This window comes from Oryctolagus cuniculus, chromosome 3 (genome assembly GCF_964237555.1).
Source record: "Oryctolagus cuniculus chromosome 3, mOryCun1.1, whole genome shotgun sequence".
Lineage (NCBI taxonomy): Eukaryota > Metazoa > Chordata > Mammalia > Lagomorpha > Leporidae > Oryctolagus > Oryctolagus cuniculus.
In genome coordinates, this window is record NC_091434.1 from 135,927,437 (window position 1) to 135,953,027 (window position 25,591).

A 25,591-nucleotide genomic window follows, 5' to 3' on the forward strand; every position below is an offset into this window, starting at 1 on the left:
ATTATGTAAAATCACATTTTCCCTTTCTATAGCAAAGCAGTTGGTAACTGCCATGTAATCAGAGCACACGTTATTTTATGAATCCTGCCCGCAAACCTAGGGGGTAGATGCTACTTTTTGACCTCATTTGCCTCTCAGAGAACTGGGATTATAGACTTTAGGAAATTTGCTTGAGGTCTTACAGCTAGTAAGACACAAACTAGTTCTTTACTGCCAGACCAAACTGCTAACCAGCCCTGGAGCATGATGGGCTAGGAGAGCAAGTGTTCCCCAACTACGATTGGGGCTGAGAAGAGCAATTGGCTTAACTGAAAGTTGAGGGGAGTGAGATACTGCTAAAAGGAAGGGAAACTGATACCATCCCATATCCTGTAATAGGTACACAGTACTGTGACAGTAATGAAGTTATCTGTTGACCTATGTCCCAAGTGTTGCTTGGATATTTACTTAGAGATGTCTAGGGAATAACAGGCCAGACAAGAGAACATAACCATGTGTGCTGACTTCTGAGATTTTGAATGTGGGAGTGATAGGTTTAGTCATGGCAACAATTACCCAAGAGAGAAAAGATGCAAATTTATCTCATAACTTACATTTCATTGAAAGCCGTCATTTGAACCTATGGAATCAGAAGATTTCTCATTGTTGCATCAGAAAAGAAACTGTTAATATTAGGCTTGTGTTTGTACTTGTTTTCCCAAACTTTTAGTGTGGGAAAATGCACTTTGTGAATGGCTGTAAGGTTTCTGAAAAGTTATGCTTTGGCTTCGCAGTATTAGGAGACTTTTAGTTGAAAACCTACGGACGTATGTGCTACCACAATAGAACTTATGGAAAATATTGGTAGCATCTTAGTGTAAGGCAAGTGATTTTGTTATGGGGGAAAAAATGATTGCACTTATGTTATTAAGTGACTCATTGCTTTACCTTGTTCTTCTTTCTGCAATTAAGTGGTACAACCTCCAACCATCACTCAACAGTCTCCGAAAGATTTTATTATTGACCCTCGGGAGAATATTATAATCCAGTGTGAGGCCAAAGGCAAACCTCCTCCAAGGTGAGTGCTGCTTTCTGTGTGCTGTGGGGATCATGTGATCTCTCTGAATATAGGAACAAGTTGGGCAATGTCTGTAGAATAAGGTAGGCCAATAAGGTAACGCACCACTGCTTTTTCAGACTTACTAGGCTACCCTTTGATTCCTCTAACTAACCTCCTGGCCCTTTTCAGCCCTTCAAAGTTATTGAGGATAACTTCTTAGGATCTGCAGTGTCATATATGTAGGCTTACTTGTTTTGCCTCTCCACTTAATTAGAATGACTCCATTCTCAAAAAAAAAAAAAAAAAAAAAGATTACTGAATTTCTATACTGATGCCCTTCTTCTAAATGTCAGAAATGGTGGGGAGCAGTAGAAAAAGTCGTCTCATGCTGCTTCTGACACCAGTGGCCTCAATGACATGGACATGGGTGAATCCCTTTTCTCTGGCTTTAGGCTTCCTTATCTGTACATTAAGGAGGTGGGGTCTGATGACTCCCAAGATCCCTCCTACCTCTACAGCGGCCTATCACATAGTCCTACATGGTTTTTCCAAGCTTGGTAGGCATCAGTATTCATTTCTCCCTGGGGATCCTGGCATGACATTGCATAGCATCCTGGAGTTGGGAGAAACGTTGGTAATGCAGCCCACACATTTGCAGATGGAAACCAATACCCAGAGATGCTAGGTAACGTATCCAGCGTCCCACAGAGGATGATCCCTAACTTTTCCAGTGATATGTGGGAGTTTTGGAGAGATGTGTTACTATTAACTGTAATATGGACTTTTAAGTAATAAAGAAGGGAAAGTTTCTAGGTGTTGTGTTTCCAAGTATGTCTTCTACAGACCTCATTAAACTATCCCACCTGAAGAAAAAAATTTGTCCCAACATGTGAAAAAAGTTGACTTGTTCTAAGGCTCTCTGTGTGTCAAAACCTCCATCAGAGGTTTCCTTCAAAGCCATATATGTTCTACCAGACTCTTGGGAACTCTGTCACACAAGCCCTGATGTGGTGGCCTTGGATGGACTTCCTTCTGCTTCACACTGACTAAACACCACTTGTAAATCCGCAAAGTAGAATCTCTCCTCCTCAACATGATTGATATTTTGCAGTGGACAGTTCTTTGCTGTGGGGCTGGAAGCTGTGTTGTGCATTGTGGGATATTTAGCAGTGTCTCAGCCTGTACCCACTAGATGCCGGTAGCAGTCCGGAACTACCTGCCCTACTTGTGGCCGTCACCACACTGAAGACAAGGGCTGTATAGGAAGGGAAGTCCAAGTGGGTCCAGGAAACACTGAATTTAGAGGTTGATTCATTCCTTTATATGAAACTGGCTTCTGACTGGCGGTGGTGCGTTTAATTACACAAGCTCTGTGAATTTTTACTTAACACAAGCTTTCATGTAAATAAAACTGAGGGAGAGAAATCTCACATGACAGTTTGGCATCCCTCCTAAGGAGTTCACAAAATTGTATCTAGAACTTAAAATTTGGAAAATGCGCTTTATATAGAATTACCTCTTTTTAAATAATCAACATTTAAAATACCCCTAAGTTTGTATTTTTAAAAAAGTTTTATTTATTTCAAAGGCAAAGAGAGAGAGAGATCTTTCATCTGCTGGGTCATTCCCCAGATTCCTGCAACATCCAAGGCTGCACTAGGCTAAAGCCAGAAGCCAGGAACTCCATCCTTTCTCCTGTGAGGAGGGCAGAGAATTAAGTACTGGAACCAACACTTGCTGCCTCCTAGGCTGCACAGTAGCAGGAAACTGGATCCAAAGTGGTGCTGGAACTCAAAACCCAGGCGCTTTGATATGAGATACAGGTATCCCAAGCGACACCTTAACCCTGTTCTGAACATCGGCCCCAATAAAAATTATTTTAAGTCTAATAACAAGGCTCTAAGATAGTATGCTTGAGAAATTGACTTAGAAAAGTGACAAATATTTGTGTTAGATGTGGTATTATTCTAAGGAAGATACATACCTTAAAATGTACACATACCACTTTTTTATGTTAGTATTCAACAAAACATTTTAGGTATGGAGCCCGTATACTTTTTCAGTGCCTGTTGGGGCCGGCACTGTGGCATAGTGGGTAAATCTGCTGCTTGCAGTGCCGCATCCCATATGGGTGCCAGTTCAGGTTCCGGCTGCTCCACTTCTGGTCCAGCTCTCTGCTATGACTTGGGAAAGCAATAGAAGATGGCCCAGCTTGGGGCCTCTGCACCCATATGGGAAACCTAGGAGAAGCTCCTGGCTCCTGGCTTCAGATTGGCACAGCTCTGACTCTTGTGGCCATTTGGAGAGTGAACCAGCGGATGGAGGAACCTCTCTCTTTCTCTGCCTCTGCCTCTCTGTAACTCTGCCTTTCAAATAAATAAAACAAATCTTAAAAAAACTAATTATTATTTCCAGAAACCCATAAAACTTGTGGAAATTTGTTGAAGAATAATAATGTCATTTCTCTGGTTAATTAACAAACTTGACCCTTTCTGTGTGGGCAGCTTTTCCTGGACCCGTAATGGGACTCATTTTGACATAGATAAAGACCCTCTGGTCTCCATGAAGGCTGGCTCAGGAACACTCATAATCAACATCATGAGTGACGGGAAAGCAGAGAGCTACGAGGGCGTCTATCAGTGTACAGCCAGGAATGAACGCGGAGCTGCAGTTTCCAACAACATTGTCGTCCGCCCGTCCAGTAAGTGCCACTGTTGACAGACACAGCCCTTTGTAAAGTACACACCAGTGTTACATCATGCACATGCTGCCATAGAACTTCACGAAGTTGGTAGGGAAAATGGAGTTAGAAGATGTTTATATTGGTGCAAAACTTTTTAAATCCATGCATAGTTTTCTCTCTTTTTTTTTTAAACTTTATTTATTTGAAAGGATGAGTAGCGAGAGGGAGGGAGAAAAAGAGACCTTCCAGCCACTGGGTCACTCCTCCTGTGCCTGCAACAGCCAAGCCAGAGGCAGGCCAAAGCCAGGAGCCAGGAACTCCATCCACATCTCCCATGTCCATGGGCAGGGGCCCAAGCACTTGGACTATCATGCACTATTTTCCCCGGCTGCATTAGCAGGGAGCTGGATTGGAAGCAGAGAAGTTGGGACTTAAACTAGATATGGAATTCCAGTATCACAAGCAGCAGCTTCACCCACTGTGCCACAATGCCAGCCCCAGGTTTTTAAAATTTTTTAAGGTTTTTTATTTTACTTGAAAGTCACAGTTACACAGAAAGAGAAGGAGAGGCAGAGAGAGAGGTCTTCCATCTGCTGGTTCACTCCCCAATTGGCCACAATGGCTGGAGCTGCGCCGACTTAAAGCCAGGAGCCAGGAGCTTCTTCTGGGTCTCCCATGTGGGTGCAGGATCCCAAGGACTTGGGCCATCTTCTACTGCTTTCCCAGGCCACAGCAGAGAGCTAGATCGAAAGTGGAGCACCGAAACCGGTGCCCATATGGGATGCTGGCACTGCAGGTGGCAGCTTTACCCGCTACTCCACAGCGCTGGCCCCATAGGTTTTTCTTTTATTTTCTTTTTTTATAACCTTTTTTTTAAAGATTTATTTATTTATTTGAAAGTCAGAGTTACACACACACACACAACACAGAGAGAGAGAGAGAGAGAGAAAGAGAGAGAGAGAGAGAGAGGTCTTCCATCTGCTGGTTCACTCCTCAATTGGCTACAATGGCTGGAGCTGCACTGATCCAAAGCTAGGAACTAAGAGTTTCTTCTGGGTCTCTCACGTGAGGGGCCCAAGGACTTGGGCCATCTTCCACTGCTCTCCCAGGCCACAGAGAGCTGGATTGGAAGTGGAGCAGCCCCAGGACTCGAACCAGCGCCCACGTGGGATGCCAGCACTGCAGGTGGTGGCTTTACTTGCTACACCACAGTGCCGGCCCAGCCAGGTTTTTCATATATGCCTTTCTCGTGAACTTTTTGAGGACCTCTCATAGGCATAGATTTCAAGAATATTTTTGTGCCAAGATAAACATTTCTTTTACTTTCATTTCCACAAACTTCTTGAAGTTCTCTCATGTTACAGCTTCCAAAATTTGGACATTGCTTTGCATGAAAATCATTGCTCCTCTCCCTTTTCTCCTAATGAGCTCCTCGACCTAATGACTGCCCAGTACGATTTATCTTTGATGTAAGTCCTAAATAAAATTCCTTCGTTAAAACAAGAGTATTTCATCCCCAAATTTAATCTTTTTTTAAAGATTTATTTATTTTTATTTGAAAGTTACACAGAGAGAGGAGAGGCAGAGAGAGAGAGAAAGAGAGAGGTCTTCCATCCGATGGTTCACTCCCCAGTTGACTGCAACAGCCAGAGCTGTGACAGTCTGAAACCAGGAGCCAGGAGCTTCTTCTGGGTCTCCCATGCAGATGCAGGGGCCCAAGGACTTGGGCCATCTTCTACTGCTTTCCCAGGCCATAGCAGAGAGCTGGATGGGAAGTGGAGCAGCCGGGTCTCAAACTGGCGCCCATAGGGGATCCTGGCCCTTCAGGCCAAGGCATTAACCGGCTGTACCACAGAGCCGGCTCCATCCCCGAATTTAATCTGAATATTTATTTTTCAAGTCTCTAAGCAAAACTCCTATGGCTGGATGGAAATACATTCAGTATGATATGGGTAACCAAAGTTTTAAGTGTCATTTCTTTAAATATTTGTTTCTAGTTTTTCTCCAGGAATAGAGGTCTCACTACCATGCTATCATGATGGCTCTTTCTGAGTGGTTACTACCCAAGTCTTCTTTTTATTTATTTATTTGAAAGGCAGAGTTACAGAGAAGCAGAGAGGCGGTAGGGGTGTAGGGAGGGGGGTCTTTTGTCCACTGGTTCACTCCCCAGCTGGCTGCAATAGCCGGAGCTGCACTGATCCGAAGCCAGGAGCCAGGAGCTTCTTCCAGGGTCTCCCACGCGGGTGTAGGGGCCCAAGCATTTGGGCCATCTTCCAATGCTTTCCCAGGCCATAGCAGAGAGCTGGATCAGAAGTGGAGCAGCCAGGACTTGAGGCAGCACCCATATGGGATCCTAGCACAGCAAGCGATGGCTTTACCCCACTGTGCCACAGTGCCAGTCCCTACCCAAGTCTTCTAACAACCTGAAAAGCTTGTTCTCAAAGAACACTGACCATGTATAGTACTGATCATTGTTTTTTAAAGATTTACTTATTTATTTGAAAGCCAGAGCTACAGAGAGACAGAGAGAGAGAGAGAGAGAGAGAGAGCTTCCATCCTCTGGTTCAGTGTCCAAATGGGTTGGGCCAGGCCAAAGCCAGGAGCCAAGATTCTACCCTACCCATGTGGGTGCAGTTGAGACATAAACCAGCACCTATATAGGGTGCTAGTGTTGTAAGCAGTGGCTTTACCTGCTATGTCACAGTGCCAGCCCCTTGTGTGTTTTTTTTTTTTTTACTTTTAACACTGTATTTAGAACTTAGTTTCCCATGAATTCAGTGTACACAGATTCAGAATTATGATTTCCCCAGAAGTTTTGTTTGAATTTGTGCTGTTTTGATTTGTCAATGCAATTTAAAAGTTTTTTTTATTTATTTAATAGGATCACCATTGTGGACTAAAGAAAAACTTGAGCCCATAACACTTCGAAATGGTCAATCTTTAGTACTTCCCTGCAGGCCCCCCGTTGGATTACCACCACCTATAATATTTTGGATGGATAATTGTAAGTTTTAGCAACAGAGACTCTTTCTTCAAGAGTCTTGTGATTGTTTACTGGCATAAAAAATTGCTATGTCATGTGACTCATAAAATGTTTACCAAATGCCGTGGACATGCTCAGGAAAATAGCCGCTGGTTGGAATAAATGCTGTGTCACTTCATTCATCCACTCGGTTTTACTGAGCACTTACTAAGCACCAGGCACTGCTCTAAATAAACCAAACGCTCTTCTTCTGAGTGAACTCACATTCTGTGGGGATGGGGAAGGAAGAAGACAATGAATGCATGAGAAAAATCTGTGTTACTTAGCAATAAGTGCTTTGGGGGAAAATGAAGCAGATTTTTGAGTAGAAAGCTAAAGGAATAGGAGAGCAAGCAAGACACTTAACTATCTGAGTGACAAGGGAATACTGGTATGAGACCCTAAGGTGGGGACATCCCTGGTGGGTGTTTAAAAAAAAAAAAAACCAAAGAGGCCCAAGTGGTCAGAGTGGGGACCCCAAAGGGGAGGTAATGGACGAGGTCAGAGAGGTCATGAGAACATCCTGGAAAAGGCTTTGGCTTTTGCTGTGAATGAAGGAGGGAATTTACCTGAAATAAAATAGACAGTACTCTTCCCTGGGTTCACGTGAGAGAGTATAGAGGACATGAGAGGTGGGGAGACCCCTGAGGGCCGCTGTAATCCAGGCGGGTGTTGGTAGAGACTGGGACTTGGCCGGTTGCAGCAGAGTGGGTAAGAAATGGGTGGATTCTGGGGATGTTTTCAAGGTGGAGCCTCCAGGGTTTATTGGGGTCAGAGTGAAAGCATGAAAGAAAGGAATCACAGGGAATTACAAAGTTTGAAGAATAAATAAGTAATAAGATGTAATTTCCATTCCTGCAACAGCAGAAGCCCACAGCAAGAGGGAATCAAGATGTTTTGAATGTCTTATGTTTTTGATTTTTTTTATCTCCAATAATCCCTAGTATTTATTGAGCCTCCACTAAGTGCCAGTGCCTTTACTAAGAATTTCACATTATTTTTTATGTCATACCTTTATCAGGTATATCCAGTTATTCTGCCCATTTTCCAGATGAGAAAAGTGAGGCAGAGAGAAATGAAGTCACCCACTAGGCAGTTTCAAGTTTGTCCACCTCTGTTCCTATCCTTGAGGGAATTGTTGCTGTGCATCTCCCACCTCCAAAATGTCCTGTGCTGATGGGTTAGCTTCTTACCCTAGAGAGAGCTAGCTCATGGCTCTGCTTGGGGACCGAGAACAGGAGTTTGAGGTGTGAGAGGCCTGCAAGATGTTCATGCGAAAATGCCCAGCAGGTGTCAGAATCGTGAGTGAGAAGAAACATCTGGGGCTGAGATCAGCAGTGTATGAGTCATTATGGCCTCAGTGCTGCTTGAGTCATTGGGCCAACAGATGGTGGAGAACAGAACCCGGGACGCTGAGGTGAGGGACTATGCAGCCTCTGAGAGCTCAGGGAGAAACCAGCGGGGCAGATGAGCAGGTGCAGCCGAGAGGACAGAAGGGAACCCAGAGAGAACGATGTGTCTGGGAGCAGGTGACCGAAGGGTGTCAGGAAGACAGAGTGAGCCACTGTTCCAAGTGCTGCTACAGATCAGTAACATGAGGTCCGAGAAATGTCTAGCAGGTTTGGCAGCACGGAGGGCTTGGTGAGACAAGAGGAGTTCAGGAGAGAGAGCGTTAAATGTATTTGTAGGGAATGTATTCTGAGTGGCTCAGTTTGCTCCAAAATCGCAGGCTGTATACATACAATAGAGAACTTGGCTAGAGTATTTGATTTTCATTTTTGACTCATGAAATCATGTGGTGAGAAGATAACAAAGAAATGAAAAACAGTTACACAAATAAATAAATATTTTTCCTGTTATCACGCAACAGCCTTTATGGGTTTGGAAAGTAGCAAACCAAATGTCTGCGGTGATTTATAGCTTTGAGAATAACGCTCTCGAAAGGTCACTGCCAACATGAAGCTAAGTTTTTGGTTCGTGGTTCTTATTCAGAAACCATGACCTTTCTGATCAATAAAGAGACATACCACTTAGAAAGTCTCAGAATCATCTGAATATGTAACTAATTTTTCCCCACACTGCACAGCTGACTATGTCATTTGCATACATCTTAAGCTGTTGGCAAAGCTTCTGACCTTTTAAAGGGATTTGCATCCAGAATATGAGAAAAAAATTTAATTCTATGTAGCATTCTTTCTGCAAGATGGCATTAGAAAATTACTCGGATGTGTCCGGATGTAATGCAAAGGGTGTGAAAGGACAAATTGTCACCACCTGAGCATCCCATTGCCTTACACTTGATCTACCCACACCCATCAATAATAAAATACAGCAGCAGAAACAGAAACTCTTTGCATTCATTAAATAAACACCTATTATTTTTCTGAGTTATTTTTTAAAAACTGCCCTTTCCCTGGGAAGTAATGGCTTAAAACCAGGAATTTGCAAAACCCGCCGTACCCCCCATCTTGCCCAGAAATTTGGTTAAAACAGTGAGCCCGTGCTGTTCCTTCAAGCCTGGCTCCATGTTCCCCTGTCTTTGCCAGCCCGTGGCGGGTGGACTCCAGGCTCTTAACCATGGTTTTGCATTTTCTGAAATGTTAGACCAGGCACCTGCCACAGGAGGAGCCCACCCTGTTGAGTCAAACCGGCCAAATCCTATCCGGAGACATAACACCTTTAGCTGGACCTGAGCAGAAGCACATGGTTGTTCTAGAAACTGCCAAGTCAGAGTGCTAATGGTTATTCCTTTACTCCCCCAATGAGTGTTGAAAGCCCCTGTGAAGGGCCAGGCGCTGGTCCAGCGCGGCAACAAGGGACAAAGCAGATGCATGTGTCTGCTCCCCAGAGTTTGAATTCTAGGGCAGAGAGACAGCCAGTGTGTCAGTGCGTATGACAGGTAGAATGCAAACATGTGACATGTCAGAAGGTGGTGGAGGAATTCAGAACAGAAAGAGTAAAGGAGGTGAGTGAGACTGGGCATCAGGGAGATGGGGGTTGGGACGTAGCAAAACCATCTGACCTCACCTCTGCCTCCACCCTAGAGGAACTAGGGCCAGGCAAGTACAGAGGAATTTTCCTGTGCTGTGCTACTGCTACTCAAAGGGCTTTATAGAGAAAACCTATGTCAAGTTCACAGACATGTTACTAGACGTGTTTCTCTGGCTAATCTGGAGAGCGGGCACACCATGCTGGAACGATCTGGATCATCTCTCTGCCTTTCTGCAGCTTTTCAAAGACTCCCACAGAGCGAGAGGGTTTCCCAAGGTCTGAACGGGGACCTTTACTTCTCTAACGTCCTGCCGGAGGACAGCCGCGAAGACTACATCTGCTACGCCAGGTTTAATCACACGCAGACCATCCAGCAGAAGCAGCCCATCTCCGTGAGGGTGATTTCAGGTGAGGGCGCAGCTTCCCGGATCTCTCTTTCAAGGGTGTTTACAAATCGATGCAAAATAGGTTACGTCTTCTCTACTGCTGCCCTGGAAGGCAAGAGGGTCCCTGGCCAGGAAACTACCTGGGAATGACCCACTGAAGTGCTGGCCTATGTGTTAGAATGTGCGCACAGACCCGAAATACTCGATTTTACCTTTCGTAAAAGTGTTACTATGATTACTGCTTCTATGATGACCTTGGTTGTCTTTCACCTGATACTGGTTGGGGTTGGCTGAGCAAATGACGCATGCAGTGGGCAGCACTAGTGTTGTTTGCAAGAGGATAGCCTTGCTCAGCAGAGCTGTATGTGTTTACTTTTGTTGCCCCATGCTTTTTGACCCTTCTCCCCTACTTTTGTGCCCTCTTCATAATATTCTGTTTATTTCAGTGGATGAATTGAATGACACTATAGCTGCTAATTTGAGTGACACTGAGTTTTATGGTGGTGAGTTTTGGTGATTGTAACTGCTGTTTCTCCTTCATTGTAGAATGTAGTTCACTAACTTCACGTCCATGGCTATTTTAACCTTATTTCTTTATGAACTTTCTAGTTATGTGTTTAATACCTAGTTTTAATGTATTTTTGTATGAAATTTCGCTGTACTTTCAAGCATGTCACTAAAACATTTTCATGATGTATGTATAACAATGAAACTTGTTGTAACTGTTCTTCACATAGAATCATTTCATGTGATTTGGGGGAAAAATCCTTCATGAGTGTTTAGCATTAAATTTTCCATTTTTTTGTCCGATTCATAAATTTTGCTCGTGAATGAAATAATTAACAAAGTACTTTAACTTCCTTGGCGACTGACTCACCAAAACTCTTATTTTACAACTAACTTTAAGTGGATTTCATACTAGAGGATCATTTCCTACCCATTTTCAAAAGCCATTGTCAATATACTTAGCAATAATATTTCTCTTAGTTTTACTTAAAAGCAAGTCACTGTCTTCGGTGGAAATATTCTGCCATAAAAATAGAGCGTAATATTTCTTTTAAACAACAAATAATTTAATTACCCCTAAGAGAAATGTAGCTCTCAGTTACAGAATCTAACAGTGAAAACAATGGGATCTGGATATGGAGTCCTCTTAATGAGCTGTAGTCAGGATCTCTGCTGTGTTCGCTTGCCACCCTCGAGTTAGGAAGTAAAAAGCATTAAGGTATCATTAGTGACCAAGGTAGACATGCAACAACTCCTGCCTTTATTTTATGTTAAGATTTATATACTCATCGAAAATAATGGGCTTCAAAGCAGTTCCCATCATGAATTCAAAAGCGTTTTCCCCCACAATCTCCCAAGTTCTTAAAAAAAAATTTTTTTTTCTCAAGCAATGCCTTTTCTGGTATTCAGTTTGTTTCCTCTGAGAAGTGGACATAGTTGACGTATGACCTTTCCACTCAGTGTGCGTGAGCATCAAACAGACCATGCAGTAAAATGCAGACGATTGTCAAAGGCTTACAGAAACTGAAGTGGTAACAGTCCCTACCTTCGGTGTTTCCGAGAGGCCTTGGAAAGTCAAGGGCGCATTTCAGAAACGCCTTCTCAAATAAGAGGGTGGTTGCATCCTGAGATCCCTGAGGTCTCTGACTTGGGCTCTGCCTTTCCCACGAGGAAACCAATTTCAATGAACTCCACCAGTATTCTGCAGTTACAGCATACAGTTTGCCAGACCTCTGTCAGTAGCTCTCACTGTTGCATTTTCCATAAACTCTGTAGTTTGGGGATCTTGATCTGCTTCATCCATAGAACTGGCTAGAATATCTTCCTCAATGTAAACCAAAATACCTCTTCCATAAGACTACCTTGCTGAAAAACCCAACATTTTCCAGAAGATAGACAGTTAATTTTGACTTTGACCTGAGCACTGATCTTAAGGGAAGTGTGCTTTGATAACATGATTTTTCTCTATATCGTGACATTTTGAAAATGCTTGAACCCATAGAAAATTCATAAAAACCCAACTTAAAGAAATACACAAAGGGAAACAGCCCTCACTATTAATGCCCATGCAACCAACATTGTTTGTATTCCTGGTTAACTGAGTGAGGGTTAGCTATCTGCAAGACAGCATGTGTGTGTGTGTGTGTGTAGCCTAGCAAACTTAACCATCAATGTTAAATGGTTTTGAAAATGGATTAGAATTTTAGACAGCTCTTTTTTGATAGCGAGCTGTTTCTAGAAATACATATTCACAATGTTTAATGCATGTTGATTTTCTCGTTTGCAGCTAAATCAAGTAGAGAGAGGCCACCAACATTTTTAACTCCAGAAGGCAATGCAAGTAACAAAGAAGAATTAAGAGGAAATGTGCTGTCACTGGAGTGCATTGCAGAAGGCCTGTGAGTTAACACTTATTGTCCTTACATACATTTCTTTTTCTTCTCTTTCATTTTTCTTTTTTTCATGTACTTATTTATTTGAGAGGCTGAGAGATAGAGACAAATAGACAGAGTTCCTATTGGCTGGTTCACTTCCCAAATTCCTGCGACAGTCAGGGCTGGAGCAGGCTGAAGCCAGGAGCCAGGAACCCTATCTGGATCTCCCATATGAGTGGAAGGGACCTAATCACTTGAGCCATCACCTGTGGTCTCCCCAGATGCACGTTAGCAGGAAGCTGGAGTCAGGAGTGGGTCATCTCTCAAACCCGGGTGCTTTGATGTGAGATACTCGTGTCTTAACCACTAGGCCAAATGCCTATCCTCTGATGCACATTTCTTATTTTAAAAAATTAGTGGATTGGTAGAGAAATGTTAATACCATAGCAAAAGTCATCATTTTGTGCTAATTCCATCAAGCATCAAGAACAAATTGGTGATTCTTTCCAAAGTATATTCTAGGAATATCCTATTACTGTTCAAATATTTCAACATTGTAATAGAGTTCATGTGAAATAGACTCAGTAATCAGATGATGGTGATTTTTAAAATTTGATTGTATTATTTGGCTGTTGTGTAACAACTCAGCTTGAAACTTGGTTAGCTGCTTATTACTGGCCGTTTTTCTGGAGGTTCAGGGGGCTGCTGTGCTGTACCTGCCCCAGGTTGAACGGGCGTGAGCATCTGCCCAGTGGCTCAGCTGTAGGTTCAGGACTCCCAGGGTTAGCTGGCTGGGGCAGCTGAGCTGTTGGCCATGAGTTCCTCACATCGCTCTAACACCTTCACCCTGGGCCTTTCTACAAACAGCACAAGTGCACAGGGCCTTGCCTCAGAACTGGCACTGTCCTTTCCGCTGCTTCCTTTTGGCAGATCACAAAGCCAAGCCCGTTGTCAGGACACACCTCAACCTTGAAGCCTCTGAGAACTGAGGCACCCTTGACAGGCATTGCAGGGAGGCCTCCATCAGGTGGAAGGGCAAGGGTTGCATTAGGTCCATGTTACAGGTGAGTTTCTAGATGATCCCTAGCTTATGTCTGGAGCAAGTGCGTGGGTATAGGCACATCTGCTAACAACTTTGCATGCACCCTCAGGCACATGCTGCCCTCCTGTTTTGTGACCCCTGCTGTCTCTGGACTGGTCACTCCTTGGTCTCAGTCTTCCTAGAATCCGGGAATCACTTTACTTTAGGAAGCATGTGGAGGCCTCTGCTGGTCAAGTCAGGAAATCACACCGTACATTATTGCTCAACTCCTCATACTGAAAACCAGCAAAACTCCTTTTAAAAATATGTCAGAAAGCCATCCTTCTCACCAGACATGGTGTGAAAAAATTTTTATTTGGGAGGCAGAGAGACAGACAAAGCTGCCATCTGCTGGTTTATCCTCAAATGCCCACAATGGTTAAGGTTGGCCCAGGGCCACAGTCAGAGACAGGAGCTGGGGACTCAATCCAGGTCTCCCACGTGGATGGCAGGAACCCAATTACTTGAGCCATCACCACTGCCTTCCAGGGTCTACATTGGTGGGAATCTGGAATCGGAGCCAGAAGCAGGAACTGAACCCTGGCCCTCCTATGTGGGACATGGGTGTATCTTAGTCACTAGGCCAAAAGCCTGGCCCCAGAATTAAAAATGAAACTTACAAGTTTTGTCATATTAGAAAAGAGTTTCATCTTCAACCATCAACCTTTTGGGAGCAGGAGTTCCCATTCTTAAAGTTGGTGACTCCTCTCCCTGCAAATGGTATACACGTTGGGTATTCTTTTTTTTATTTTTTTTTAAGATTTATTTTATTTATTTGAAAGACAGAGTTACAAAGAGAGGTAGAGAGAGAGAGAGGTCTTCCATCTGCTAGTTCACTCCCCAAATGGTCGCAATGGCCGGAGCTGTGCTGACCCGAAGCCAGGAGCTTCTTCCAGGTCCCCCATGCGGGTGCAGGGGAGCAAGCACTTGGGCCATCTTCCACTGCTTTCCCAGGCCATAGCAGAGAGCTGGATGGGAAGAGGAGCAGCCGGGACTAGAATTGGTGCCCATATGGGATGGTGGCGCTTCAGGCCAGAGCTTTAACCCACTGCATCAGAGTGCCAACCCCCTTCTTTTCTTTTTAAGATTTATTTATTTATTTGAAAGGCAGAGTGACAGAGAGAGAGGGACGGAGAGACGGAGAGATCTTCCATCCATTGATTCATTCCCCAAATAACCAAAACCGCTGGGTCTGGGCCAGGCCATTAGCCAGGAGCCAGGAACTCCATCTGGGTTTCCCCCTTGGGTGGCAGGAACTCAAGTAATTGGACATCATCTGCTGCCTTTGCAAGTGCATTAGCAGGAAGCTGGATCAGAAGCGGAGTTGCCAGAACTTGAACCAGCTGAGCCACAATGTCTCCTCACCATTTGCATTTCCAAATAGCAAACATTGTGATTTTTCTGAATGCCTGAACCGCACTTCTTTCATCATGATCTTCCCAGCATGCAGCTTAGTGCTTGGTATATAGTTCAGTACATAGGAAATGTTTGTACTCAGTGGGTTTTCATTTTGCCCTCAAAATCTCCTAAAGTCAGTAGATCAAGTCAAGCGTGCATATCCCCATTACTAATGGCAGCCAATAAAATTAAGGCCCAAAGAAGTCAGAGATCCAAAATCAGAGGAAAGAAAAAAGTAGGTGGCAAAGGAACAGGGCTGGGAAAGTGAGAACGACCGTCCAGCTCCATGCCTGTTTGGTGGCTCTTCATCTGCCTCCGTATCTCATGATTTCATTGCAACCTGTTGGGTGGGGGGAAGAATGGTGTAATACGTGAGTTCAGTCTTTCTTATCTATTGGTGTAATCATTTTTTAAGTATCACTAATAATGAAGTGAAGGACAAAATGCTATACTCTGATCCCCTTCACATCACGAGATGGCTTGTTATAGAACAGAAAAGTCCTTCCATCCGCTATAGACTTAGGTGTAAATGTTTGCAGGCACAGAAATGTGTATGAGCTCTTTCTCTACAAATTTTACACTCCAGCTGAGGGACAGTTATAATTCAGAATCAGTGAGTTAATGGTAATTCCTGAGATTGACACAGTACCTTCCAGGAAAATTTTCCAAGAGCCCCTCATGGATCAGAGCGTTGAAGGAAATAGGTCCCCTCAGTAAAGCAGCTTATGCTAGCATCCACACTGCATTGTTGAAGTGGAAGTTGATGGTGTGCTATAAATTACTGTAGTTCTGATTATGTGAAAGCGGTAACATATGGACCCAAATGTAAGATTTGGAACATTGTTTATAAAAAATCTGTTGCTAATTAAAATACCTGTATGTTTCTCGTGATCTTTATATAAAGAATTTGTTAGGAACTTGCATGGAAATAAACCCTCAAGAGCATGAACTACGTTTTTGGTAACATTCCTATTTATTTATTCTACCAGGCCTACCCCAATTATTTACTGGATAAAGGAGGACGGAACACTACCCGCCAATCGGACATTTTATAGAAACTTTAAGAAAACCTTGCAGATCACTCATGTTTCAGAAGCAGACTCTGGAAGTTACCAGTGCATAGCAAAAAATACACTTGGAGCCATCCATCACACCATTGCTGTGACAGTTAGAGGTACGTCGTTGTTAAAATGCATTTCTCTTGCCTTCAAGGCAGGCCTTGAAGGGTCAATTAAGTATGCCTTTGATTATGCCCTTCAGTGAAGGTAAATGTAAGTTTAGATCACATTCATGATACCTTTGAAACTCTTCTCAGTGCTCTTTATAGTGTATCTAAAAATCAGGTTAAAAAGCCCCTTCTTCACACCTTCCTCACAGAAGAATTCCAGTTAATAGATGTGGAAGGAATAGCAGAAATAGAAAATCAGTGTTCAAATCCCACAGTGATAACTGCTGTCGGCAAGATCCACCAGTGAGTGCTGAAATCAGCAGATGGAAATCCAAGGAGAAACAGGATATCTGCACAGCTTCAAAGTGTTCCTCTCCCCCCAAAAATTAGTTGCTGGGACAGTTTTAATCTGTGTCCACTGATTCTCCAGGACTCCTTCCATCCACAGGAAGGAGTTGACCTCCCTGCCCCATGAGTGTGGCTGGACTCGGAGACTCACTGCTGTTAGAATTGGGAACAGTCATCTTGCCATGGAGAAGCCTGGTGGATGCCACCTTTGCCAGGTGGTGCAGGTTAACCTCACCAGTAGCAAGTCAGGACCTCAGGAACTCCCCAGGGTGGTGCACTCAGAGGGTCCATCATCCCTGTAGTGTTATTCTCCAAAGAGCAAAACCTCAGTCTAATCTAAGACATAACTGCCCAGTGCTCTTTTGAAGGGTCAAGTCGTGGATGACGAAGAGAGACCAAGGAACTCTCAGATAAGAGGAGATTGAGGAAATGTGACAGGTAAAGGCAGTGCAGCATCCTGGGATGGGGTCCTGGGCAGAAATAGTATCTTAGTGGAAAAAGCTGAGGATATCCTGATGCTGTGTACAGTTTAGTTAATAGTGCTGTACCGATGTTAATCTCTTATTCTGATAGCTGTACTGTGCTCACGTAAGTCGTTAACATTAGAGGAAGCCGAGGGACGGATATGTGTGAGTGTTTCATATAATCTTTGCAACCTTTCAAAAGGAAAAGTTTTATTAATTGTTTCCTGATTTTAAGATTATATGTAGCATACAGGGCTCCAAATTTAAAATGATAATTTCTGGCCCTACCTATACTTGTTAGTTGTTGTAAACCTTAGAAAAATCTATCAATTCTTAAAAAAAAAAAAAAAACTATTTATTTGAAAATCAGAAAGACAGAGAGAGAATTTCCATCCACTGGTTCACTCCCCAAATGCCCACAAGAGTCAAGGCTGGGCCTGTCTGAAGCCATGAGTTGAGAACTCAGTCCAGGTGTCCCCAAGTGGGTAGCAGGAACCCAAGTACATGGGCCATCATCTGTTGTCTCCCAGGATGTGCATTAGCTGGAAGCAGAGCCAGGACTTGAACCCAGGCATGCTGATTTAGGATGCAGGTGTCGAATGTCAAATGTCAAATGTCCTAACCATTGTGCCAGATGCCCATGCCTCAGTCACCTTTTTGATGTCTTTGATTACTTCTCATGGAAAATCAGACAGCAATACTCATATCAAACAGGTCTAGAAATAATACATGTGAGTCTCTTGAAACATTCTTTGTAAAATCTAAAGTGTTCTTCAAAGCACTGCTTATAAATCTACTCACTCTTTTGGAAAAAAAAAAGATTAGCAAGTGTGTTGCAAAATAAAGATTCGTATTTAAAATAGTTCAATATGTTAATTTGCTAAAGTATTTCAGTTGATTCAGATTTTTGGTGTTTTTCTTTTTTCTTCCTTCTGTAAAGCGGCCCCCTACTGGATCATGGCCCCTCAAAATCTTGTGCTGTCCCCAGGAGAGGATGGGACCCTGATCTGCAGAGCCAATGGTGACCCCAAGCCCAGGATTAGCTGGCTAACAAATGGCGTCCCAATAGAAAGTAAGTTTCCTTGACTGACTCTAATTGCTTTATGTCTTCAGAGTGTGTCTGTGTCTCAACAGTGGATGAATGGTGATGAAAAATAATGATAATCATTTAGGTTAAGGAACAAAGCCATTTATAAGTTACACAGAGATACCAAAATATCTTTCAAGTTCTATCTTATTACCTCTAGACATTTATAACTTTGTGTCATTTATGCTATTGATGTAATGGTGCATGTTGACTGAGATGTGGAAACAAGTACTCTCTGTTAGCTGGGTCCTAGGAATAAAAGATGAGGTGAGAAATAGATACCATGGAAGTATCCCCATTATCTTCTTTTGTTCAAAACATCCAGTGGTTTGTGGATCCAGAGGCAGACCGATAGGTAGGAGACCAGGCAGAGAGCAGGTGGATTGAACAAGAGAAAGGAACTCTCTCCAGGAGTTTTCAATCCCATGTAGAACCCAGATGTCCCCAAATTCTCCAGGCTCTAGGAGTCACCTGAACACATCCTCTGATCCCAGTCCATACAGAACGCCTGGTCGGTTACCCAGTGTTCCCTCCCTGAGTGTCACTGAGGTCAGACTTCAGCACTGCTTATGCAGCCTGGCTGTCTGTCACCCTCCACAGCCACCACCCCTGTTCCACAGCGCCACTCCTAGCTCATCCTCATTAGCCATTTTCTCCAAGCTGCCATTGTGCTGCCCATAGCAGCCCCCCAAAGGGGCTCTTCCATCAGCCTTTAGAGTTACAGCAAGGCTTGGTTCTACAAAACTTTTGGAGGCTTGTCAGAAAGTGGGTCTTGCACTTGACTGCTTCTGACTGCTCAGCCACAACGTGAACAAGGAACCTACCAGCAGTCTCCTTTGACCCCATGGACCTCCAGCTGCTGCCACGGGACAATCAGAGAACCTTGTTCTCCTTTTTGGAGGTCAGCTCTCCTCCTCTGTAGATCCAGAAAAACATAAAAGTTTCTGCTTGCACCCCAGCCTCAGTATTAGGATCATCTGCCAAGATGTTCTTGATCTTCAGGCTTAGGAGGTAGAGCAGCTCGACTCTGCATGGCCTCCAAGTCACAATCAAATACCAGTTTTCCTTCCACTTAACCCAGAGGCCCATGCAACTGACTCTCCCGAAGTTAAGTGCCCTCTTCCCCCTGATGGATCCGGAAATGACTGTGATAGATTTAAAACATGTCCCTGTGTCTCGATGTGAGGGCCTGACCATTGGCAGACGTAGACTGAGTCATCACGGCCTGGTCCATACCTGTTGATTGGGCAATTGCTTATATCACACAGCACAGTAGTTATCAGAAACTTGGAAACAGCCAGCCTGTGTTTACAGTGAGAGGAATACGCTCCTAGGAGAAAGCATCCTGCAGAGGCCAGCTAATGGGGTTCAGGTATTTCTTGTCCCAGTTTTGACCATGATCAGACTCAGGGAAACCTGAAGGGAGTACTCTGTATATCAGGAAGCTGCTGCCACCCTCAAGGGATGATGAATGAAAATGGACAGGGAAGGTGGAAGCAAGCCCAGAAATGCAAGAGAAGTGTTAAGGCTCGATATGTGGCTTTCTTAGGAATGCATGCAACGTGGCGATGAATGGCAGAGGAGGCTCGGCACCATCGCACCCTGTTGTGCAGCTCAGAGGTTCTGGGTTGACCTAAGAGAGGTTAAATGGACTCTTGGAAGCGAGACAGAGCTCACCAGACCGCTGGGGAGGAATGCAATCCAGAGGAGGGACAATAGAGACCCAGGGCAAGGGTACATAATAGACCTGCTTCTGCCTCCTGCATGCCTCAGCTAGCCTTCCCTCCAAACCAGCTGCCCCAGTGGCTTCCTGGACACCTGAGACTGGGCACTGTATAAACAGCCCCCCAGTTCTGGAGGGCGGGCACTCCAAGGCCCAGGTGCCAGCAGATGGGGTGTGTGATGAGGCTGCACTGTCTTTGTCCACACGTGATGAGAAGGCTTCCTCCAGCCTGTTCGTCCTAAGGGCACTGATCCTGTTCCTGAGGATGAGTTACTTGCGAAGGCCTCACCTGTTAGTACTGCTCCCAAGGCAGGGTTAGGTCTCCCCACAGAACCTAGGAGAGCCACAGATACTCAGGCTGTGACACCCACACTGGCAGCAGTGCCTCTGAGGAAGCCTTGTGGCGCCAGCAATAGGAAGAGCTTTGGGATGATGCTCGTAGACACTCACTTCTCAGCGTACGTTTTGGAGGGAGGATCGACTGCTGAAGGCCTGGATTAGGGGGCAGGGGGTTGTGGCCCCGTGGAGACCAGTCTGACCCTTCCACAGCCACCCTAAGTTGTCTGAGTAGGTCCAGAATGGAAAACGCTAGAACAAAATCTCTTAAATCAGAGTCCCGTTCAGTTTCTCTCTTCCATCCCAGAAGTGTTCTTTGAGACCTCACAGGGTGGAAAGAAGGAGGCTGAGAACAGATATGATTGGAGTTCTGCAGCTCCCACGCAGCCAGGGTCTCTCAACCTCAGAACAGCCACCCTGGCGGACACGCGGGGGACAGTGCCACACTCATGGCAGCAAAGCAAGGCGCATGCGCCCCACTCCCCACCCTGGCACTGGGGCAGGTGCTGTGCAGTTATACTGAGTGATGTGAGGCTTTCCTGAAAGGGGTCTTTCTCCACCTCTGGGGGCCTAGCTGAAAGTTTACGAACTGCCATTGGGACATCTCGTAACTGACACGTAGTGGGCTGAGTTAGGCCCAGGCACCCACAGCTGCTCCCCGTGGCTGGTTCATCTGTCACTCTACCGAGGGGCCTCTTGGGTGAACACTAAGTCTTTTTTTTTCTTTAAAATGTATTTATTTCAGAGAGAGAGAGAGTCTTTTTTTCTGCTTTGGTTCACTCCCCAAATGGCCGCAATGGCTGGAGCTGGGCCAATCTGAAGCCAGGAGCCAGGACCTTCATCTGGGTCTCCAATGTGGGTGCAGGGGCCCAGGGACTTGGGCCATCTTCCACTGCTTTCCCAGGCCACAGCAGAGAGCTGGATCAGAAGTGGAGAAGCCAGGACTTGAACCAGCTCCCATATGGGATGCCAGCACTGCAGGGAGTGGCTTCACCCTCTACGCCACAGTGCTGGCCCCAGGACACTAAGTCTTATTAAACATCCAAGTTCAAAGACAGCCTCTGCAATCTAAAATGAGGAATACATGAGAGAGAAAACTGTTTAAAGGATGGTAGACTCAAGGATGGTAGACTCCTGAGCTGCCTATGCTTCTTGCATTACCCTGTGAATTTCGAGGCCTCTAAACAGAATTGCCTTTGCTATCGGGGGCCATTCTGGACACAAGGGACCCCAGCGCTTATTTCTTGGTTGTCGTTGGCTGAGTTGTGCACCCCACAGATGCACCCAGCAATGCTGGGCACACAGGGGAAAGGATTTCTGAGAAATGCAGAGAAGCAAGGGCAGGAAACCAAGGCAGACACTCTGCCACAGTGGCGCTGAATTGGCAACAGGGAAGATTTTTAACCTTCAGGATGGCTTGGAGTAAACCCCAGAAGTCAGCGGGGAGTGTGAGCTGCCTTGCTGACTATACTTTCCACTCCAGAGGCTGCAGAAACTGAGGGTGGGCAGCTGTGTGGCTGCAGTGTCACTGCACATGGAGCTGTATAGGGGCCTGAATTTTGTCTCCTGTGCCACCCAGCTAAGACACAGTTGGGGGCCTGCACTGCCAGACACCGGGGCTCCCACTTTTGCCTGGAGGACGATCACACAAGGACACTGATGGTTCCTCTGCCACTGCAGACTCTGGCTGCCCAGGGCACAGAGACAATGTTGAAGGAGAAGCAGGATCAGAGAAACAGCAGGGGCAAGACTTGGGTCCTGGTAGCAAAATGTGGTGCTATTGTGCATTTCAGACCTGGAAGATACAGCTTTGTAAAACTGGAAGGATCGACTCCAAATCCCTTGGGCTCTTACCTCAATGTCTTTGAAAGCCCTGTCCCTCCAGGACTGGCTGTGTTGCTATAAGCATTCCTTGAAGAAAACACAGGATATAGTTAATGCACAATTTTCCCCAAACCACTCAAGATCTTTTTTTGCAAATGATCTGCAGAAGTCAAGGCCAAGAGCTCAGCGGCAGATTGCTGGGCTGCAGGAGAACTTTGATTATATTGTGTTGTGTTGTATGACCTGTAGCTTCTGGGAGGATGTCGATGTAGAACCCAGGGCCAGAAAGCAAATGAACTTGCTACCAGGAGGAAGGGACAAAGCATTTGCCTGCTGGCTCCAGGAAGTCCTCCTTCAATGAGTATCCCAAAGTCCCTTCTTCCTCCTCCTAGCCTGTGCTGTCCTGGTATGGTCCCCAAGGCCAAGGCCATCAACACCATGATTCCTGTCCCTGAAGGCAGTAGGAGAGTCTAACCCTCCCTTGCAGATCTCTGATCACCCCCATGCGATTTGTGTTGGTTGTCTCAGACCCTGCTGCATGGAATGTGTGTGAGGTCACATTGTTATTACGTTAAAAGGCCCCTTTCCTCCCAGCTGTGAGGATGGAATGGAGCAAAGGCAGACCTCTTCCTGCCATACTTCATACCACACTCTCATAGAAGGGAGAGACTGAAAGCCAATCTCACGTGGTCAGCAGCCAGGAGCCTGGGGCCTGGTCCAGGATGTTCCAAAGATTCCTCCTGGGTACCTCCATGCTTCCTTTCCTCAAAAGCAGGGTGCTCAGCCTGCATCTCCTTGTAGACAACAGAATAAGCAGATAAAGAAGAAAACCCAACTCTTTACCCAGAGACTTGTCCTACAGTACTTCTAAGTGTGCATAGATATGGAAACATTTATAATGTTGACTGAACCCAGAAAACCCGAGTATTAATCTCTTTTTTTAATTATTTTATTTATTTGAAAGACAGAGTTACAGAGAAAGGTAGAGACAGAGAGAGAGAGGTCTTCCATCCGCTGGTTCACTCTCCAGATGGCCACAATGGCCGGAGCTACACCGATCTGAAGCCAGGAGCCTCCTCTGGGTCTCCCACGTGGGTGCAGGAGCCCAAGGACTTGGGCCGTCTTCCACTGCTATCCCAGGCCATAGCAGAGAGCTGGATGGGAAGAAGAGCAGCTGGGACTAGAACCAGCACCCATGTGGGATGGTGGCGCTTCAGGCCATGGCTTTAACCCACTGCACCACAGTGTCAGCCCCGAGTATTAATCTCTTTTAAACAAAACATGAAGTGCTTCTGTCTATAGTTTCTCTTCTCCAAAATAAGAGTATGTGTTGGATATAAGAACATTTTTAAAATCTGTGTGCATAAGGTGACATTATTATTATTCTCATTGTCTAAATGTTGGAAGCATTTATAAGTCTAGCCAGCCATATCAGATTAGTTCAAAAAAGATTAAAGGGAATTATTTTCTGAAGGTTCTCACCCCAGCTCCGGACATCACTGTTGAGTATTTAAGTTATACATGGTGATTTCTATGATCTTAAATTTATTTCTGCAGTGTTCAGGTACAGCAAATGAAGCTGGTTATTCCCACACTTGATTTCTTTTTTTTTTTTTTTTTTTTTTTTTGGATAATCCGGCTCGGTGTGCGTGCTGGAGAGTAACTCGCATGCCAGAGCTAGCACGTTGTGTCCAGAGACCTTGGATGTCTCTGCTGTAGCAACGTCCTCCTGTGGCCAGCTTCCGACTGAGCTCTGTGTGCTGCTGAGAAAGCTCCTGGGTTTGTTTGCCTTTCTTTCACAAGTGCACAAGGAAAATGCAGCCCAGACCTCCAGGGAGAGAGATGTGCTTATTCATTAGTCTCACCGATAGGGTTTGTTTTAGTCCTAAACACCTGCCAAAAGTCTGTATGAAGACTTCTCCACTTAGCCTAAAGAAGGCAGATACAGTCAGATGCCTTTCAGATAGAGAAGATCTCCCCAGAGTGTTGACAGCAAAGACAAGTGCAAATGTGAGTCACAGAGTGGCTTTCTCACGCGGCTCCCGTGTGTGACTGATGGGTCTCCACTCGGGGAACACTGTCCTCCTTGCTTTCATTTTCATGCTGGTGTACCATTGTGTTTATTAATTGTTTTTTCTCTAAGTGTGGAGGAACTCCAGAACTCTTTGGCAGCAAAAACTAGAACTCTATACACATCAAACATCATGTGGTGGTCTTTTTTTTTTTTTTTTTTCAAGATTTATTTTATTTGAAAGGCAGAGTTACAGAGAGGCAGAGGCAGAGAGAGAGAGAGAGTCTTCCATCTGCTGGTTCACTCCCCAGATGGCTGCAACGGCCCCACTGGGCCAATCCAAAGCCAGGAGCCTGGCACTTCTTCCGTGTCTCTCACGTGGGTACAGGGGCCCAAGGACTTGGGCTATCTTCCGCTGCTTTCCCAGACACGTTAGCAGGGAGCTGGGTCAGAAGTGGAGCAGCTGGGACTTGAACTGGTGCCCATATGGGATGCTGGCACTGCAGGCAATGGCTTTACTGGCTATGCCACAGCGCCATCCCCTGGTAGAACCTTTAAAAGCTGGATAAACTCAAGGGATCTGAGGAGTTCTTACCACACAATCTGCTGCTCATAAGAGAGATTGATCCCAGAGCTCTGTCTGTGCCTCCCACCATCTGAAATCCCCAAGCATTGTGTTCTACTGCCTGGCATATCCACAGAGGCGTGCAGTTGGCATGGGCACCAAGGGTTCCCTGAGGAATCCCAACACTGAGTACCCCAGTGCCAGCTCCAAAAGTACTAAGAGTCATTGACAAGGACTCTGTGCTGGCATGCGTTGTTGAGGCAGGGGCTGTGCGCCACTGAGAACATGTGAGTTGGAATCTTGGACAAGGAACACAGGCCCAACCCAGGGAACACTGCATTTTCAGGCCGGTAGCTGCTTGCCACAGTTGTGGCTCACGTCCATCGCCAGTGTGAGCTTGCTGTCCTCCGCTGTGATTTCTTGATGGAATCCATATCCTGTTGAAGGGAGTATGGTTGGTGTTTGGATTCTGGTTCCTTAAGGCAATGTAGGAGTTATTAATGCCATTAACAGCAGCTGTGAGGTAAGACGCCAATGCCAGCGTATCCCACCACCTTTCCATCTCCAGTTGGGCAAACGAGGGGCTGAGATGACTTCATAAATTAACTACTGATGGGGATCAGAACGTTGAACAGCTACTGTTGTAAGGACATCTAGCACGCCTGCGCGGGAATGGAGGCACTCTTACACGGGGGTGTTCAGAATTCTTAGCTGCTAAAAACTTGGTCTAAGCTTCAGTGTGTGTTTAGGAAGGTATGAAACATCCAGAAGACTTCCAGGCTGTAAATGTGAAAAGAATGTGTGGTAGGCAGCCTGATGCTTCCCTGCCCCTCCCCCAAAATGTCCACAACCTAATCTCTCACCTGTGAGTATGTTACCTTCCATGGCAAAAGGGACCTTGCCGCTGTGATTAAGTTAAGGGCTTTAAGATGGGGAGATTACCTTGGATTATCTGGCCTGGGCCCCGTTTAATCGCATGAGCCCTCCAAAGCAGAGCACCTTTCCGAGCTGCGGTCACAAAGCAATGAACTGCAGGAGAATGATCAGCCACACTGGTGGCTTCAGATATGGAGGAATGTCCCCA

The 25,591-nt window shown here is 45.3% G+C and overlaps 1 protein-coding gene across 23 annotated transcripts in view; it reads left to right on the forward strand.

Moving 5' to 3' along the window:
• The window catches only part of NRCAM (neuronal cell adhesion molecule), a 329,372-nt gene that overhangs the window by 249,252 nt on the left and 54,529 nt on the right, over positions 1–25,591 (forward strand). For 15 of the 23 annotated variants that reach the window (XM_070071141.1, XM_070071138.1, XM_008258359.4 and 12 more), the window contains 8 exons: positions 952–1,057; positions 3,544–3,740; positions 6,604–6,726; positions 9,973–10,143; positions 10,568–10,624; positions 12,415–12,526; positions 15,971–16,155; positions 17,902–18,033. In XM_070071141.1, the coding sequence (XP_069927242.1) occupies positions 952–1,057; positions 3,544–3,740; positions 6,604–6,726; positions 9,973–10,143; positions 10,568–10,624; positions 12,415–12,526; positions 15,971–16,155; positions 17,902–18,033 (1,083 nt within the window). The remainder of the gene's footprint in view (positions 1–951; positions 1,058–3,543; positions 3,741–6,603; positions 6,727–9,972; positions 10,144–10,567; positions 10,625–12,414; positions 12,527–15,970; positions 16,156–17,901; positions 18,034–25,591) is intronic. The other 8 variants (XM_051849678.2, XM_070071142.1, XM_070071143.1 and 5 more) reach the window with 1 other exon arrangement.